The sequence below is a fragment of the Vespa velutina genome, chromosome 19 (assembly GCF_912470025.1).
Source record: "Vespa velutina chromosome 19, iVesVel2.1, whole genome shotgun sequence".
NCBI classification, from domain to species: Eukaryota; Metazoa; Arthropoda; class Insecta; order Hymenoptera; family Vespidae; genus Vespa; species Vespa velutina.
In genome coordinates this window covers 1,197,867-1,217,500 of record NC_062206.1, presented here as the reverse complement: position 1 = coordinate 1,217,500, position 19,634 = coordinate 1,197,867, and the positions used below count along the sequence as shown (strand labels likewise).

Below are 19,634 nucleotides of genomic sequence, written 5' to 3'. Positions count from 1 at the left end.
CGATGCGAACAACTAATTAACAAAGCTTATAATTAAACAACGCTAAATTTATTTTCGTTCATTCCATATTATCATTATGTCTCTGTGTGTATGTGTGTGTGAATATTTCTTCCTTTCTTTCTCTCTGTTTCTCGTTCCAGTTATAGAACTACCTTACAATGCGACGTTCGGCACACTACTGTGCGATCTACGTGCTTAGAATAAGATGATCGAGAGACGAGAGGCTTGTTTGTAAACCTTCTGTTCCTCGTTATACCCTTCAGAATCACTCTAGTCTGTTTATCAAAGTTAAAAGGATAAGAACGAAGAAAATTCAATGGATCTATGATTTTAACAATCTTTACGTATCACCTTTCATTCCTATTCGTAACTTGTAAATGAATAAAATTGTTTCTATTGTTGTTATTGGCAAATCGATTTTAAATCGATATTAGAAAGATGAACGATTAGATTTTTTAATTATGTAATAAGTTTTTTTGTTAAGCATAAACGTGCTATAAATGCGATCTCTTTCTCTCTCTCTCTCTCTCTCTCTCTCTTTTTTTCTTCGTGATCGATTCAATCATAAAAAGTATCGATTATCAATTTATATCCCGTGATGTAACGCTGGCGCTTATTTTCAAATCTTTTATTTCACGCCAAAACAAAACCGAAGATAATATTTTCTTTATTACTTTTTATCTCTTTCTTATTTTTGTTGTTTCTTTTTTTTTTTTTTTTTTTTTTTTTTAACAAAATAAACAATAAAACCACGCGTTAATCGGTCACGCGAAAAAATTTTATTTCGGCATAAATCGAATTTTATTATTTTCTTTTTTTTTTCTTTCTTTTTATTTATTTTCCCTCTTCCTCTCTCTCTCTCTCTCTCTCTCTCTCTCTCTTTCTCTGTTCCTTTAATGTAAAATTCAAATAAAAAAAAAGAAACTTGATGGACATAGATCAGAATTCCATTTGCTTTTTTTCTTTCTATTTCTCTCTCTCTCTCTCTCTCTCTCTCTCTCTCTCTCTCTCTCTCTCTCTCTCTCTTTTTTTTCTCTTTCGTTCTTCTTCACGAGAAATACCGTCGAGCCATAAGTAGATACAAAAATTGCCCGATGGCGATCGTTGTTGAATGGGATAATGTGAAAGAAATAGAAAAAGGAAAGAAAGGAAGAAAGAAAGAGAGAGAGAGAGAGAGAGAGAGAGAAAACGAAAAAAGAAAAAAAGAAAAAGAAATAAATAAAAGAGAAAGAGTAAAAAAAAAAGAGAAAAACGAGAGAAAGAAAAAACGAAAAAAGAGGAAAGAAGAGGAAGAAAAAACATAACGTAATTCCTTTAAACGATAAACAGTTTAAAATATTGGTTAGAGGCCGATGGGGAGGGGGTGGAAAGAAGTGTATCGGTAGGTAGGTAGGTAAATAGGTAAGATAGCTAAGTAGGTAGGTAGGTAGGTAGGTAGGTAGGTAGGTAGGTAGGTAGGTAGGTAGGTAAAATGAGAGAGAGGGAAGATCAGGGGAAGGGGGAGAGGAAGGGAGAAGTAATAGAAAGTTGTAGTAACGCGAGAGGCCAACAAGGTAGTTCAAACTATCGATTCGGCTAACGATATAGCGGGGGAAAGGAAATTTCCTGAAACGAGCTTGCACCAGCTGGTGCACACGTTAATATTATATGTCACTTTGCGCAAAGGGAATTGACTTTCGTTGAGAGTCCTATGAGTAACGATCGTATAGAAAATAGAAAATGGAGTAGGGAGGACGACGATTTTCGTGAGGTTTTCTCGTGACTAAAAAAAAAACTCTACTTTATAAGTATGTACTCTTTCATTGAACCGATGTCGAAGCTTCCACCTCCCATCCCCTCGTCTACTTTTTCTTTTTCTTTTTATTCTACTTTTCTTTTTTCTCCTCTTCTTCCTCTTCTTTTTTTTCTTCTTCTACTTCTTCTTTTTTCCTTTCTCTCTTGTTCTTTCTCGTCGTTTAAATCTTTTTCTTTCGTGGAAACGACACGAAGAAACTTTACTGAACGTAGACTTTAAAGTCACGACATGCCGCCTTTCTAAAGTACGAAAAGCTCCTTCATTGTTATCTCTTTCTCTCTCTCTCTCTCTCTCTCTCTCTCTTTCTTTCCCTTCGCGTTAAACCAAGTTATAACCCTCGTTGAAACACGCTTTATCTGTTATAATGTAAAATTCAAATTGTATAATCTTACGAGGAGTTGGAATAGATTATGACGATCCTAATAGGTAAGAGAAAATAATCGTTGAGAATATTAAAAAAAAGAAAAGAAAAAAGAAAAAAGGAAAAAGGAAAAGAAAATACTTTTAACGTGACGATTCTAATCTATATATTCGTGTACACGTATACGAGTAAATATATCTGTATATAAATACGAATCTAAATCGTAAAACCTTGAATTTATCTTAATCTCTAAAACGAGAAAGATATATATATATATATATATATATATATATATATATATATATATATTTATATTTATATTATATACTTTATATACTCAGATCTTTGGGAAATGGTTATTCAACCTCATTCAAAGATTTCATCATCGTATATACGTACATAACTACATACATATCTAAAGGTAAGTACCTATCTCTCCTGTCATTTTTGGAAAGTAATTGTACATCCCTGGTAGATAACAGGAACTCTAAAGTAAAGCTTTTGATATTTGCCTCAGGCTAATTTCGCATATCTCTACTTATACCTATATACATATATGTATATGTAAAATTACTTTAATTAGTTATATCAATCAAAACAGAAAATACGTATATATATATATATATATATATATATATGTTAATTACTTGGATAGAATTTGTAATTAATCTTAACATAGTAAATTGAAACATTTATCTCTATGTCGTTCTCGTCGTTCAATCACTTTTCTTTCCTCTTCTATTTTTTGGTTTCTTCTTTTTTTCTTTTTTCTTTTTTGAAACATATATACTCCATTTTGAAAATTTTACAAATTTTTTATCTCGATGTTAAAATCTATCGAGTGTTTGTATAGTTATCAATCCTACTTTTACGTATATAGTAATACCCATTTAATCGTAATGCGAGCGGGCAAACACACATATACATTAATGTTTATATATATATATATATATATATATATATATATATATATGTGTGTGTGTATTTATGTGTCTATGTCAACGTCACGTATGTCACTTTATCGTTTGTCAAATCGAACAGGAGAGATCGTAATTACAACGTAGATAGTATCACGTTCGATTCCCATAAATTGTAGACCATTGAAATCCACGATTGAATGAGAAAACGACTGGATTTTATGTTGTGTTTTGTATGTGAACGAAAGACTCTACCATTATATATATATATATATATATACATACATATTTACACATAAAATTTTATATACATATATATATATATATTAAATGTATAGGATATCGATAAAATATTTACACGTATGTATATATCGATGTTCCACAAACGAATGCGTCCGATATAAACGACAACGAAATGATTTTCAACCGAAATGATTTTCAATATCTAAGGATCTTTATTTTTCACTTCGATAAAAAAATAAGCAAACAAGCAAGTAAATAAGTAAATAAGTAAGTACGCTTATATTAACTATTGCGCATCTTCCGTTAAATTTGATTTCTAATTGGAGAGAGAAAAAAAAAAGTAAAAGAAAAAATAAGAGAAAGGGGGGAAAAAAGGAAAGATAAATGAGATACTTACTCAACCCCACCTCCTCCCCTATCCTCGTCACCCTATATCGGTCGGAGGAGAGAACAGAAAGGGTTTGAAATGAAATAAAAAAAATTAAAAAAAATGAAAGAAGAAAGAAAGAATGAAAGAAGAGAAAAAAAAATGAGATTCTTACTCACCTTTTTCGAATATAAATTTTTCGTTGTGATATTTTCAATTCTCATTACTTTCGCATATCCCTTTTTCGTCGGAGTTCAAACATTTGTAGACCGTAAAAGTGAAAAATATGAATTCTTCTTCTTCTTTCTTTCTTTTCTTTTCTCTGATTTCTTTTTTTTTTTTTTTTCCTTTTTTTCTCCTCTTTCTTCTCTTTCTCTGTTTTCCTTTTTATATTCCTCTATAAACTCTCCTTCATCCTTCTATTCATCCCCTTATTTCTCCTTCTCTTTGATCGATAAACGTTATCATGCAACTATGTATTTACCCTATAACTGCTTTTAAACTAGAGAAACGGCGAACTAACAACGTTACTTGAATTCGGTCAAAGTTTCATGTTGTCGAGTTGTTGGAATTCAATGATCGATTAATCGTATAAGTTAACTCTAAACTTAACTTATTAGAAACGTTTCATACCTCTCTCTCTCTCTCTCTCTCTCTCTCCCTCTTTCTTTCTTTCTTTCTTTCTTTCTCTTTTTTCTCTCGTACACATAGAAATAAGAACTCCCCATAAATAGATGGTATGAAACGTTATCTTTAGCTTGACAAGATTTTTCTACAATGTACTCTTACAAAGTTTTATATATATATATATATATATATATATATATATATATATATATATATATATACCTGCGTTAGAGCCAATTATACGATGACTAATTAGGAGATATAAATTTACCGTGAATTGTCCTTCTTTCCTCGTTAGCCATGGAAATTTTGCGGGTGGGCGGTATATGTAATAAAGAAAGGTAAGGAAAGGAAAGAGAAAAAAATAAAAAAAAAAAAATAAAAATAAAAGAAAAAAGAAAAGAGATAAAAAAAAAAAAAAATAAAAGAAGATAAGGACGCTCGCGACGATCTTGTCTCGTCTCGTCTCCTATCTCTGCTCGGTCATCCGCGAACATTGTTCTATATGTACATAAAAAAAAAAGAAAGAAAAAAGGAAAAAAATAAAAAAGCAGGTAAAAAAAAGAGAGAGAGAGAGAGAGAGAGAGAGAAGAAGAAGAAGAAGAAGAAGATAAAAATGAAGAACAAAGAGAGGACTTCTCTGACGTAGACTATATGTAGATAATAGTTATAACGATGTTCTTACTCTCGTACTCGAGGGCTTTTTTTTTATTTTTTTTTTTTATTTTTTTTTTTTATTTTTTTTTTTGTTTTATAGAAGATTGATATTCTCAAGCTTACGTGGGTGATAACGATTAACGTCGAGAATTTAGACATTAATAAATCTGTTCGAGGGAAAATTTATCTTATACATTATATGATCGGTCATTAATAAAATAAATCATTCATACTATATACATACATTCTGTAATGAAATCTATAAATCTTTCTTTCGAACATATCGAAGATCACTCTTTGAGAGAGAAAATAAATATCAAAGCGATCGAGAAATACATTTTTTGAAAATAAAAATCATAACGATTGAGAAATAAATTTTTGAGAATCGACATGTCGATCAAGCGAACTTATTCAAAATATAATTTCATTAAGAAGCTTCATGAGAGAGAGAGAGAGAGAGAGAGAGAGAAAACATATAAATAATATATCTATCTTTCTACGATTCTAAACTCATTAATCATGTATGTATGCTATGATTATGTATGAGTTAGATTAATGAGGGAGATCTATTAATTAGCCAAATGTGTTTATTTCGTTTAGAGAATGCCCGATTGAACATTACCACGAGAGAAGTATCATGAGATTTCAATTTCATTGTCGCAATTATTGTTCCTCGATTATGGTATATATATATATATATATATATATCGAGAGACATATATACCATAATCGAGGGACAATAATTATTGATATATATATCGTATATATTATACCTATGCAAAAGAGAGACATATCTACGATATATCTACCGCCAAGAGCTATATTGACCTACCACTAACCAATAGATGATTATCATTAAATCATGTATATATATATATATATATATATATATATATATATATATATATATATATATATATGTATATATAATGAGTCAAAAAAACTCGTCTAATTTCTCATTATCTTCATTTACTTTTTTCATTTATTACTGAAAATGTAAAGAAAAAAAAAAAAAAAAATAATGAAATGAAAAAGAGAAAGAAAATATTATACATCACATAAATTGCATATCGAATCGAAAAAATTGATCTCATTGATTTGAAAAAAGAAAAATAAAAAGAAAGAACGTGACAAGGGGTGACTGTTCTTTTTTTATTTTTTTCCAAGTCCTCTCCAATCCCGAAAATTCAAATAAAATTAACGAAATAATTTCTTCGAAATCACGAAGAATGAATGACATTATCTTTTTCAAAATATTATCAATCGAACGATTGTACTCGTCTTCACGACAATGAACAAAGATAGTGAACGAAAACGATTGTCAATGAAATTATCTCGTTCATTTCTAATCTATATACAAACATACGTACATAAATAAGTAAATAAATAAGTAAATAAATAAGTAAATACGTGTTCATTTAACAACGTATTAAATTAAATAAAATATATTAAAATGTTTATTTCGGATCTTACGATTCGTACGTATATATATATATATATATATACGGCGACAAAATTTGCTATCCCATTTTTAAACATCGTACCATCGTCTAATAAAGTTTTCCTTGTCCAACTGCAGCTGTTCGTACATCAGACTATTACAAACTTACTGCAGACTACTACAGACTACTACTATCAACAACGACAACGGCAAAGACGACGAAAACGACGCCGTTCGAATTTATGTCCGACGGCCTCGTATTTTAAAGCACTTGTCCTCCTAAATTTTAAACTGGAATTTAAATACATTCATGGCAAACCAACAAGGTAAATGGACGGCTGTGCGTGTTACCGGTACTTAACTGCAAAATTCTTACTCTCTCTCTTTCTCTCGTACAAATACACACGTACACACACATACATATATGCATAAGGACAATCACAATGGCGAAACATTCTCAAGCTTAACTTCAAAGATAAAAGGATCGATATTCGAATACCTCTTGGAATCTTAACATTCAAATCAAATCAAACGAGTATTCTGAAACGAGTGATAATCCAGTAGAGATAATACGATAGTACAAATCCACCGAGGTTATACCTCGTTTTAAACTATTTAAGAAATTCAATTGGTTTTACAGACAAATGTTTTCGATAAAAAAAAAAAAAAAAAAGAAAAGAAAAGAAAAAAGGAAAGGAACTACGGATTTTCCTTCTTGTTTCCTTTTTTGTTCTTTTTCTGACTACGCTCAGGGAAACGTTTTTCGCTTCTTCTTTTCTTTCTTTTTTTCTTTTTCTTTTTTTTTTTACTTTTTTAGAAATGGTGAACCGATACGTCAAGTCGTACAAAAAGTTTAATAGAGAATCTGAGGTATGAATTAATTTCTTCTTCTTCTTTTATTTTTAATTTCTAACGTCGAGCTATTTCCTCAAGAATTACAATAATCTTAGTAATTTCATGAACTATTTAATAAAAATAATGCTTATTAATCTTCCTTTTATATGTCGGATAATCAAATGAATTCGTCAATTGATCTGGTTTTTTCCTTTTTTATTTTTTTTTTCTTTGCTTATTTATTTATCTATTTATTTATTATCATTCATAGATATTGTTTCGACGTTGTAATTATTAAAGAGACAATTCGAAACTTTTGAGAAATCGTAAAAGACATCAATACAAATTTGATAGAGTTTTGTTAAAGCTAAAGTTCACACGTAACTCAATGAAATATAGACGATAAGGTTCATTGATTATTCAATGTTTTATTGATACTCTCTAGAGCCTTTGTTAAATTTGAAACATCGATTCCCGTGAAAAATGAAATATTTCTTATGGTTATCTCGTATCATGACAATAACGATCTCGATATAACAACTGTGACACGTAATAAAATTTCTTTCACGAAAATTGTACAACTACAATTTGAAAGGATTTCTTTTTAAAATCAAAATGGAAGTCGACGATATTTTCATCGTCTATCATTTAAAATTACAAAACACCCAGTACACACACACACACACATACACATATATGTATGTAAAGATATCAATGAAACTATTGTGAAAGCCATAAAAGAATTTCAAATATTAAGAATAATTTGTACGTATAGAAGAAAGAGATCGTCCATTTAAATTGAAATATTGCCTTTTAAATGCGACGACGACGACGACGATGATGACAACGATGGCGTCGACGATGACAACGACGTCGACGTCGACGTCGAAAAAGAAGAAGAAGAAGAAGAAGAAAATCGGTAAGTCTATTCGCGTGATATCGTTATCGTCGTGGACGATAATGTAATTCCGATTAAATCGATAGAAAGTTGGTGGCACGTTAAAGCAAACGAGAGGGATAGGATAGAGAAAAAGAGAAAGAAAGAGAAAGAAAGCGAGAGAGAGAGAGAGAGAGAGAGAGAGAGAGAGAGAGAGAGAGAGAGAGACTATGCCCGCTGGAGCTTCATTAAAAATGCAAGAAGGGTAGATCGAGTGCGATTAAGGGCAGACACTTCCGGTCGATTACTCGATATATAAACTTAAAAAGAAACTTGTGACATTATGATCGTACGTTTAGCATGGATTCATTTCAAACTGGTAACCATTTAAATGTAAAAAAAAGAAATTCTTACAATTCACAATCTACAATTCCTCCCAATTCCCATTCACCCTTCTATTCTCTCAATTTCTTTCTTTTTTTCTCCCCTTTCTTATTCTCCCTTTGTTCTCTTGTTTTATATGTTTTCTCTGATGGTGGTGGTGGTTTTGTTTTCCCCACTGTTTTTTCTTTTTCTTCTTTTCTTCCCTTTTCTTTTCTTTTCCTTCAAGAAAAATAACTCCTTCAAAGAACAAAGCCAAGAATAGCAAAATTCTCTCCACTTATATATCTCATTATTTTCTCATTCTTGACTATGATAAAAATAAAATCATCGTCGTTCTCGTCGTTCTCGTCGTCATTGTCATCGTCATTTTTGTTCTTGTTGTTGTTTCTGTATTTATTACTATAAGTACTGTACACAAATAATTTAGTTATTCTTACAAACGACTTTACAAAGAGAGTAACAATCGAAAGCAACAATCGTAAAGTCGAATGAAAATTTTTTTTCACGTTTATTTAAATTTTTAACAAAAACTTTTTCCTACGAGTATTTCCTTCGTTATATGGATAACTTATATATATATATATATATATAAGTATATATATATATATATATACGAATACATATATACCTTTTGGATTACATATCAAGAACTCACTCACCATTCGTCGTGGCTTTCGTAAATGCATATTACGTTCGCTTTTATGCTTCGGCGAAACGAATAAATTTGGAATATGTTATACATTCCTCTTTTATACGATCCGCGTATATATGATATGAAAAGAAAATTTCTTCCTCTTTCTTTTCTTTCCTTTTTTTTTCTTTTCTCTTCCTGTCTTTTTTTTTCTTTTTTTTTCTTTTTTTTTTTTTTTTTTTTTTGAGGAAATACACGGCGACGTATAAAATAATATTTCGATCATCCTCGAAAATAAAACGAGAAGGTACTCTTCAAAAAGTCGCAATAATTTTTTAATATAAATTTATAAAAAAGAAAAGAAAAGAAAATAATATCGATTATTAATTTTTTCAATTTTTAATATCTACGAAATAATTTGTTTATATCTTATATTATTATAAGTACATCTTGATTATCTTCAAAGAAAAAAGAAAAAGTATGAGAATATATCGTATTTAAGAGGAATATACTTTTTTTTTTGTTTTTTTTTTGTTTTTGTTTTTTTTTTTAATCATTTTGATTTATTCCTCGATGAGAAGGAATCGCCAGTTTATCGGTTGTAACAAAAAAAGAGAAAGAAAGAGAGAGAGAGAGAGAGAGAGAGAGAGACAGAGAGAGAGAGAAACCACTGCATTCTCTATAAACGAAAACGAGAATAATTTCAATTGAAACCAAACCTGAATACAAACGTACGGCTTTTATATCGGATATCACTTTAATTGGTATATTTTCATTAAAACCGATAGGAAAAAGATTATGGATTCTCTTTCTCTCTATTTCTATCTCTTTTTCTTTTTTTATATGTATACATATGGTTTTTATTATTCATTGTAATTAAAAATAAAAAGACAAAAAACATTTCGCGTGACGACGCATTCACTCTTTGTACTCTCAATTCGACCGAGAATATAATTGCTTTTTTTATTTCATTTTATTTTTATATCTTCCTCTCTTCTTTTTTTCTTTCTTTATTTCTTCCCTTCTTTATTTATTTAGCCGATAACGAAAAATATATAAAAAAAAAAAAAGTAAAAAAAAAAAAAAAGAAAATGGTTAAATAAAAAGAAATTTACATTTCAACGGAGTATTCTTTGAAAATAGAGAAATATATAATTGGTAGGCCGTAATAACGTACCAAAAAAAAAAAAAATTCCTCTCGAAATATTCCGTATGTGTATTGGATTTGAATGAAATGGATGTGTAAGAGGAAAAGAAAGGACGAAAGAAAAAAGTAAAAAAAGCAAAAGAAAAAAATCGAGAAAGAGAGAAAAAAATAAAATGAATGTAAAAAAAAAAAAATCTGTGGATATACGATTATACGATGCTGTAATTAAAGGAAGGAATTATCGTTGAATATCGTTTTAATAATTCTTCGTATTCAACAAGAAACATGCAAAACAGAAATACATTTAATTCAGAAAAAATATATTATATATATATATATATATATATATATATATATATATATATATATATAAATATTAAAATATTTAACGTTCAATGGGACTCGAGGCGTTACAAATTTCTAGATTCCCATAAAAATAAAATCAATTATGCACGATAATGCATATATTAATTCGGTTCGATGGTTCATGCAAATAATCCAACATAGATATATCTAAACAGCTCAAATTCGATTTTATATATGTATATATATATATATATATATATATATATATATATATATATATATAGTAGCATTTAAAAAAATAAAATTGATATACCAAAGAGCAAATTATTATCTAATACAAATTTATATTTTTCTACGTTGAAGAGAACGCTTCGTATAAATTCGGTACTGTTTGTTGAAACGAACAAAAACAAATAGAAAAAAAAAAATAATAATGATAAAAAACAGAAAGAAAGAAAGAAAAAAAAGAGAAAGAAAAAAAATATCGAAAAAAAATGCATATTGTAATGGTAACATAAAATGAAAACTTTCGCTGTATATCACTTTAAATAATTTCACAAAATCAAGAGAAAAAAGATATAAATATATATATTGAACGCGAGCGAATGAATGTAATACGATTCGATTCATTTCAAAAAATATTTCTTTGTTATTCCTATCAGGAATAAACACGAATTATCGTCTTTTATTGTTTTTTCTTTTTTCTTTTTTTTTCTATTCTTTATCGCTAGTTTTATCGACTAGAAAGTTTTATATATATATATATATATATACATATACATATATATAATTTTCTTTTCTTCTTTATTGAAAAACGTATCAATTACCGTGGCATGTTTGTCGTACAATAAATTCGTACACGTCTTTCAAACTACGATGATATATACGATGTATTAAAGATCTCTATCTATCGATAAATCTTTAAAAATAATGTTACGATAAATTTGACATTAGTCGAGAGAGAAAACGATTCTGATTGTTCTTAGATCGATATAAGGGGATATTATGAGAATGAAATTATTCAAAACGAGATAGAACATTCTCTCAGAGAGTTTTCTTCTTACAATCTCATTGGCTCTGACGTATCATGTCAACGATTCGATATAATCGACATATCATTACTTCTCTTCAAAGCTCTTTTTTTCTTCTATGAGAAAAAGACAAAGAGATATAGATATATATATATATATATAGAAAGAGAAAGAGAATGAAAAGATGGCCTCGATAAGAAGACGTATGACGGATAACCTTCGAACAAAAAGCTTCAATCAACATATCGGTGCTATCGTTGGTAAGGGATTATAATAAAATTTGAATACTTTGCGTTTTGTTTAGAAAAAGGAAAAAAAAAAAATATATATATATATATATATGTATATAATTTTTACATGCAATCATAATGTGAGAAATATATATATATATGTATACATTTTTTATTTTTATTTTTTTCGCCTATTAACTTAACGTCACAAAGCGGAAAAATTTCTAAATATTTCGTTAAATATTATCAAACAACAATGTGATAATTATTTTGACAATAACAATCATAATATTCGACGTTGTATTTATCTCGCAATTAATCGACACATAATTCGTAATTAATATTGTCTCAGTTTGACAGTTTAAGAAAAAAAAAAACGAAATAAAAATATTTTCCCTATCGATCACAGATTTTGAGTAATATTTTTCCATTTATTCCGATAGTAATATAAATGTTTATACGTTTTAAAGATTAAACATGCAATGAAATATATTAACATGTACGCATACGTAAAACAGTGATTAGTTTTGTTAATCGTTCTTGAAAAATGTCGAATTTTCAAGGAAAAGGAAAAGGGGAAAAAAAGAATAAAAAAATAAAAAGAAAAAAAAAGGAAGAAAAAGAAAAGGAGAAGAAATCTCTTGAGAAAGCGTTTGAATAATATACCTTTTTCCACTTAAAAAATAAAAGAATAAAAAATAAAAAAAAAAAAAAAAGAACGAACAGTGAAAAGATTTTCCTCATTCAATGGACAACAACGTCTCATTTAATCTCCTTTCCACGATGTGCACAATTTCACGAGACTAATGATAACTGGAATAGCATCAAAGAGAGAGAGAGAGAGAGAGAGATAAAAAGAGAGAAATAGAAGGAGAGTTCTGTCTAACGCAAAAAATGTCCGTCAATTAGGAAATAGAAGAAGAAAAAGAAGAAAGAAAGGAAGAAAGAAAGAAAGAAAGAAAGAAAAAAAAAAGAAGAAAAATAATCGTGTATTTTTTCTCCGGTTATCTAAAAATGAGTTCCGGTGCATCGACCGATAGGAATGAATGAGGGGGTTGAAAATGGATGCGGGGGAAAAAGGGAGAAAGGGGATTAACCCCTTTTCGAAGCTCATTGTCCCAATGCAAAATGAAACGAAACGAAACGAAACGAAACAAAACAAAAATATATCAACGTCCATTTCTTTCAGTTCGATATTCATGCTTAATCACGAAAGTAGGATAATGGTATCGTTTAACAATTAATTGGCTAATTAATTAATGTACATATTATTTATAAACTAATTGAGATAAAACATGATCGTTAAAATGTAAGGATCAATGTACCGGCATTGTAACGATATATGTATTAATATGTATTATATATTTCATCCTTGTTTTTAATTATTCTATATATATATATATATATATATTTGCATATCAATTCGATGGATGCAAAAAGAAAAAGAGAAAAAAAATCAAAGAAAGGAAAAGAAAACGAAAAGAAAAAAGAGAGAGAGAAAAGTATTATAGTTAGAAAGTATTATAGATATCATTATATCGGATATTGGATATGCCCTTAAAACGAGAGATTGACTAGGCTTTTAGGTATGCAGTGTACACTGATTGACCCAATAGTCCTAATCTTCGATAACACGTGTATACATAGGTATATGCACGTATGTATATATGTATTCTATCTATGTACTCTCTATCTAGGTATCTATCAAGAGTCGTACACACGTTTGTAAACATTATCCCATTTCATTCAGTGATTTAACTTATCAAATAGAATTCATTTTTATTATTCCTATTCATTCTCTTTCTATCTATCTATCTATCTATATATACATATATATCTTTATCTTTATATTTTATCTTTGACTTTATATATCTCTTTATCTTTCTATCTATATATCACTCTCTCCCTCTCTCTCTCTCTCTCTCTCTCTTTCTCTTTCTATCCCTCTGCAAACGACATGCATATTCCTACGAATATTGGTACAGGATGAATTCTACCGCAATGGTAATTAGTTCTTCGAATCAATCCCATATTCAACGTTGCACTTTAATCAATCCCCCATTTGCCGAAGAGATATTCTCTTTTCGACTTTTTCACGTTTCTCCAAATGTCCCTATAGAAAAGATATATGTATGTATGTATGTATATATATATATACATATAAAGAGAGAGAAAGAAAAAGAGAGAGAGTAAAATGTTAAAATAGAAATAGAGTAAGAGACAGAGAATGGATTAAAAATAATAATAATATATTCTTGAAATTTCAGTATCACTCGGTGGTTTTACTCTCGGTGTGTCAGTTGGTTGGTGTTCCAGCGTTACAGAGGGTATGAGGATCAGATTTATAGCAAGTATTACGGAGCTTGGTATTATAGGTAACGTTCTAAACGTTGGCGCTTGCCTTGGAGTCATAATTGCCATTTGGATCTTCAAATTTCATCATTGGATCAGCGGAATGATCAAGATCTTACTTTACGCCATTGGTTGGTCGGTGATCAGCCTAGGAAACGAGAACGTATTGCTGTTAAATTTAATCGAATTATTTTCTTCGTTACAAATCACCTAAATTCTAATATATAAAAATAATAAATTTTGATATATATATATATATATATATAGAAAAAAAAAAGAAAAAAAAAATGTTTCTCAATATATAAATAGATATCGTCATTATAGTCGTCGTATTTTCTTTTCATTTTTAGACATTCATGATTGTTATCGGTCGTTTCGTATGCGGAATTTCCGGTGGTATGTCCTGTCTCTTGGTACCACTTTTCATCAGTGATATAGCCGACAAGAAAACCCGCAATCGATTGTTGATTCTATTTCAGCTTTTAATAAATTGCGGAATCATGTACGCTTTCCTGATGGCTCACGTTCTCGATGGAGGTAACATTATATGGAGGTATGGGTATATAAAGAATTCAAAAAAAAAAAAAAAAGAAAAAAGAAAAGAGAGAGAGAGAGAGAGAGAGAGAGAAGGAATGAAAAATTAAAAGAAAAGAAAAGAAAAAGAGTAAAGAAGGAAAAAAGAAAATGAAGGAACATTTGAGGACAATCTCTCTCTCTCTTTTTTTCTTTTTCTTTTTTCTTTTTCTTTAAGTACAAGAAAAAATTATTGCAAACTTAATGGATCCTCCCTAATAAGAATAGTTATGGATCAAACAAACTGCGTTAATTAGCAATAAGATACTCGTAAAAATTTCAGATACAGTACAAGCTGTGGTGCTAGCTGCATTATACTCGTACTATTACGTTTTATACCAGCAAGCCCGTTCTATTATCTCGCCAGCATTGACAATGATGAAAGTCGAGCGAAAAATTCTTTAAGTTGGTATCGTCAAAATGAGAACGAAAATGAGAACGATTACGAGATGGAAGAATTAAGACAGTTGGCTATACTCAGACGAACGGCCAAGGTAAAATTACGTATTTAGATGCCCTTAAATGCCGAGAACATTTTTTTTCTTTCTTTCTTTCTATTTTTTTTTTTTTCTTCTTTTTTTTTCACAAATAATGCTTGACGTAAGAATAATTGTACGAGAAAACTAAAAAGAAAAGAGAGAAAGAGAGAATGAGAAAGAGAGTGAGAAAGAGAGAGAGAGAGAGAAAACAAAAGAGAAGGAGAAAGAGAAAGAGAGAATGAAACAATAAGACGGAAGCAGGTAGCACGTTAATAAGAGCTCCGTTTATTATGTACATTAACGAGGATGTAATTATCGGTACCTTACAAAACGTTTCCTCCGAGTTACTTAGATACTTTTCTCTCTCTCTCTCTCTCTCTCTCTCTCTCTCTCTCTCTCTCTCTCTCTCTCTCTCAATCTATCCATCTTTATTTCTCCGTCTCATTCAAAGTCTTATTAAGATTCTCTATCTTTCTCTCTATCCTCACCCTGGATCCTTTCTAGTGGTCTTACCGCATCGTCAATGACATTTAAACTAACTTCTTGTAATAATAAACAAATCTTTGCTTTCAATGATTTCTAATCTATAATAACATAACTATACGAAATATTTTATATTTACATATACATAGATATTGGGTTGACAACTAAGTGATTGCGAAAAGTATCCACAAAATCCGCAATCATTTAGTTGCCAGCGGATATTGTGTTGGCAACTAAGTGATTGCGGAAAGTATCCACAAAATCCGCAATGACTTAGTTGCCAACACGAATCCGCAATGACTTAGTTGCCAACACAAATCCGCAACGACTTAGTTGCCAACGGGATATTGCGTTGGCAACTAAGTGATTGCGGTGTCTATCGACAAAATCCGCAACGACTTAGTTGCCAACGCGAAACCGCAACGACTTAGTTGCCAAGGCGAAACCGCAATGACTTAGTTGCCAACGCGAATCCGCAACGACTTAGTTGCCAACGCGAAACCGCAACGACTTAGTTGCCAACGCGAATCCGCAACGACTTAGTTGCCAACGCGAAACCGCAATGACTTAGTTGCCAACACGAAACCGCAACGACTTAGTTGCCAACGCGAAACCGCAACGACTTAGTTGCCAACGCGAAACCGCAAAGACTTAGTTGCCAACGCGAATCCGCAATGACTTAGTTGCCAATCCAATAGTAAGATTATTATAATATTATATACGTTCATATATATATATTATGTTTCTTAAAAACGACATTACTTTTCGGTCCATAATCAGGGGAGACCGGAAAGTAATGTCGCTTTCCAGAAACGACATTACTTTCCGGTCCACAAGCAGGGGTACCGGAAAGTAATGTCGCTTTCCAGAAACGACATTACTTTCCGGTCCATAAGCAGGGGGACCGGAAAGTAATGTCGCTTTCCAGAAACGACATTACTTTCCGGTCCACAAGCAGGGGTACCGGAAAGTAATGTCGCTTTCCAGAAACGACATTACTTTCCGGTCCATAAGCAGGGGGACCGGAAAGTAATGTCGCTTTCCAGAAACGACATTACTTTCCGGTCCATAAGCAGGGGGACCGGAAAGTAATGTCGCTTTCCAGAAACGACATTACTTTCCGGTTCTTAATCAGATGGACCGGAAAGTAATGTCGTTTTAAAGAAACGACATTACTTTCCGGTCTCCTAATATTAGGTTGGAAACTATGAAACGGGCGTTGAATGAAGGTAAAAAACTGAATAAAAACACCCGTTTCATAGTTTCCAATCTAATATCTATATATTATGTTGGAAACTATGAAACGGGCATTGAATGGAAATAAAAAAACGCCCGTTTCATAGTTTCCAACATAATACCTATATGTTATGTTGGAAACTATGAAACGGGCGTTGAATGAAAATAAAAAACTGAACAAAAACGCCCGTTTCATAGTTTCCAACATAATACTTATATATTAGGTTGAAAACTATGAAACGGGCGTTGAATGAAAATAAAAAATTTAACAAAAACGCCCGTTTCATAGTTTCCAACCTAATATATATATATATATATATATATATATATATGTATATATACATAGTTAAACATTTATACGTGCTATGTCATTCGTTGTTCCAAGTAAAATGATAATAAAGACCGATGAAATATTAAATGTCAAAATTCTTACTAAGGGTTAAATTCAATGGTAGGGGAGGTTATTCTTCCCCTTTTGAAAGAGCTCGTTTGTTTCGGTTTTAAACGTAATACCATCCTTTGAGAAATAATTATCAAAAGCTTTTCGTATAAATTCTTCTTCGAGATTGAATATATAAATCGTTAAAGGATTGAAAAGAAAATGTTGATAAAATAAATAATATTATTTTGCTTTGAAATTATTATTCCAACATTTAATTTATTTTCTATGTTTCATCTTTTGTTTGATATTAAAGTGTTAACGATATTGAGAAGATGCACAATGGAAGAAATAACAAAAAAGAAAAAAAAAACAAAAAGAAACAACAACAACAATTAAAAAAAAAAACAAATAAATCGTATTATAGTAATAATTAGATTAATTAATTAAATTAATTAATTAGTCAATTGATTAATTTATTACACACACACATTTAATTCTCTTAAACGCAGATGAGATATGGTCTAATGAAGAATCGTCGAGTACTTCATTCCTTCCTAATGTGTTTTGGTGTAATGATGATCCATCAGTTCAGCGGATTCAGCACGTTTATCACTTATGCCCTTACGATCTTCGAGACTCAAGGTTCAGGTTTATTAAACGGAAGTGAATTAACTCTAGTAGTTGGTATCGTACAAATACTATCATGTCTTCTCGCGTATACGCTCATCGACGTATTAGGACGACGTATCCTGTTGACCATATCATCCGCTTTCATGGGACTGTTCCTTGGACTGTTGGGTAAGACATTAGCCTAACAATTATTTCCTCAAACCAAGCGGCTTAATTTCTATGCACTTTGCTCTATCTATCTATCTATCTATCTATCTATCTATCTATGTCTCTATCTCTCTTTCTCTCTCTCTCTCTCTCTCTCTCTCTCTCTCTCTCTCTATCTATCTATCTGTCTCTCTCTCTCGCTTGTTCGCTCAGTCGTATTCTGCAACTAGGACATTAGAACCATTCTCGTTAACGATCTCGTTAGAATTCAATGTACAAATTTTGGGCTGCTTACTAAAGCTCCTTTAGGAACCCTTTCTACTAACATCAACCTGCTCACCAACTAGTGTGAATTTTACTATGATCCTCTTAATATTATATGATACGAATTTACAAATATCTTATATGTATATATATATATATATATTTTACTACCACGTCTAATAACACAATATATCACTATGTCTATATATTCGTATAGATAAATAATAATGAAATAAAGTTACCAGTATTTTATTACTCTTTTCTTTTTTTTATTTTTTCTTTTTTTGTTCTTTTCTCACGAAACAGGATGGTTCTTCGATAAAAGACTCGAGGATCCGGAATACGATGATTGGTATTGGTGGATGCCACCAACATGGATCAGCCTATATTTCATATCTCTAAACTTGGGTGTAGCACCAATATCATGGGCACTTCTCGCAGACTCATTTCCGCAACAGATAAATCTACTTGGTGCAGGATTCGCTGCGATCTCTAATTGGATACTTTCGATCCTTGCGATGATAGTTTTTGGTTCATTACAAACGGACGATAATATTAGAAAGGCCGTCTGGTTATTCGCAATAATATGCTGGTTCGGTGCAATATTTTCCGCCGTTCTTATCAAGGATAACGGTAAGAAAAGTTTAAACGAGATCGAAAAGGATTTTCGTATCGACGATCAAGAAGAAACGAATTAATGAATAACTTTATCTACCTTGATATGAGAACGAATTCATTTTCTATCGTACAACCAACCACGGCAACGTTTCGTTAATAACTGAGTAATGAGTACATTAAACGAACGTGAAAGATTATAACCTTTCCTCACGTAAGGACAAAACTGTTTACTTGTTTCTTTTCTTTGCCTTTATCGAATTTGCCTTTATAGAATCACAATATAAAATGTCATTGTTTTCTAAGAAAACACGATCAATATATATATTTCTATGTGTATGTATATTTTTCTATATACACATATACAAAAATAAAAGAGAATGTTATCATAAATTTCGATAAACGATAACAACGAGTATTCCTTTCTCTTCGTCTCCTTCTTCGATCTTCTTTTAATATAATATCATAAAAGAAAAACACGTTGGATGATAAAACTTTAATGAGTATTAAATCGGCCCGTTTTTTTTCTTCGTTGCATCAAAAGAAAACATTTATATCGTTTCATCGATTATTGCTACATAGAATGGGCAATAGTACGTTTTTTCATTTCTCTCAATACTTTTTA

The 19,634-nt window shown here is 30.6% G+C and overlaps 1 protein-coding gene across 1 annotated transcript; it reads left to right on the top strand.

Moving 5' to 3' along the window:
* The first annotated feature begins 11,802 nt into the window (after positions 1-11,802).
* Positions 11,803-19,171, top strand: LOC124955842 (facilitated trehalose transporter Tret1-like). The gene is made up of 6 exons (XM_047510862.1): positions 11,803-11,878; positions 14,116-14,363; positions 14,551-14,753; positions 15,057-15,267; positions 17,863-18,151; positions 18,701-19,171. Exons 1-6 carry the CDS (start codon positions 11,803-11,805, stop codon positions 19,090-19,092), a joined length of 1,419 nt encoding a protein of 472 aa, XP_047366818.1. The 3' UTR covers positions 19,093-19,171.
* Positions 19,172-19,634: the final 463 nt, after the last annotated feature.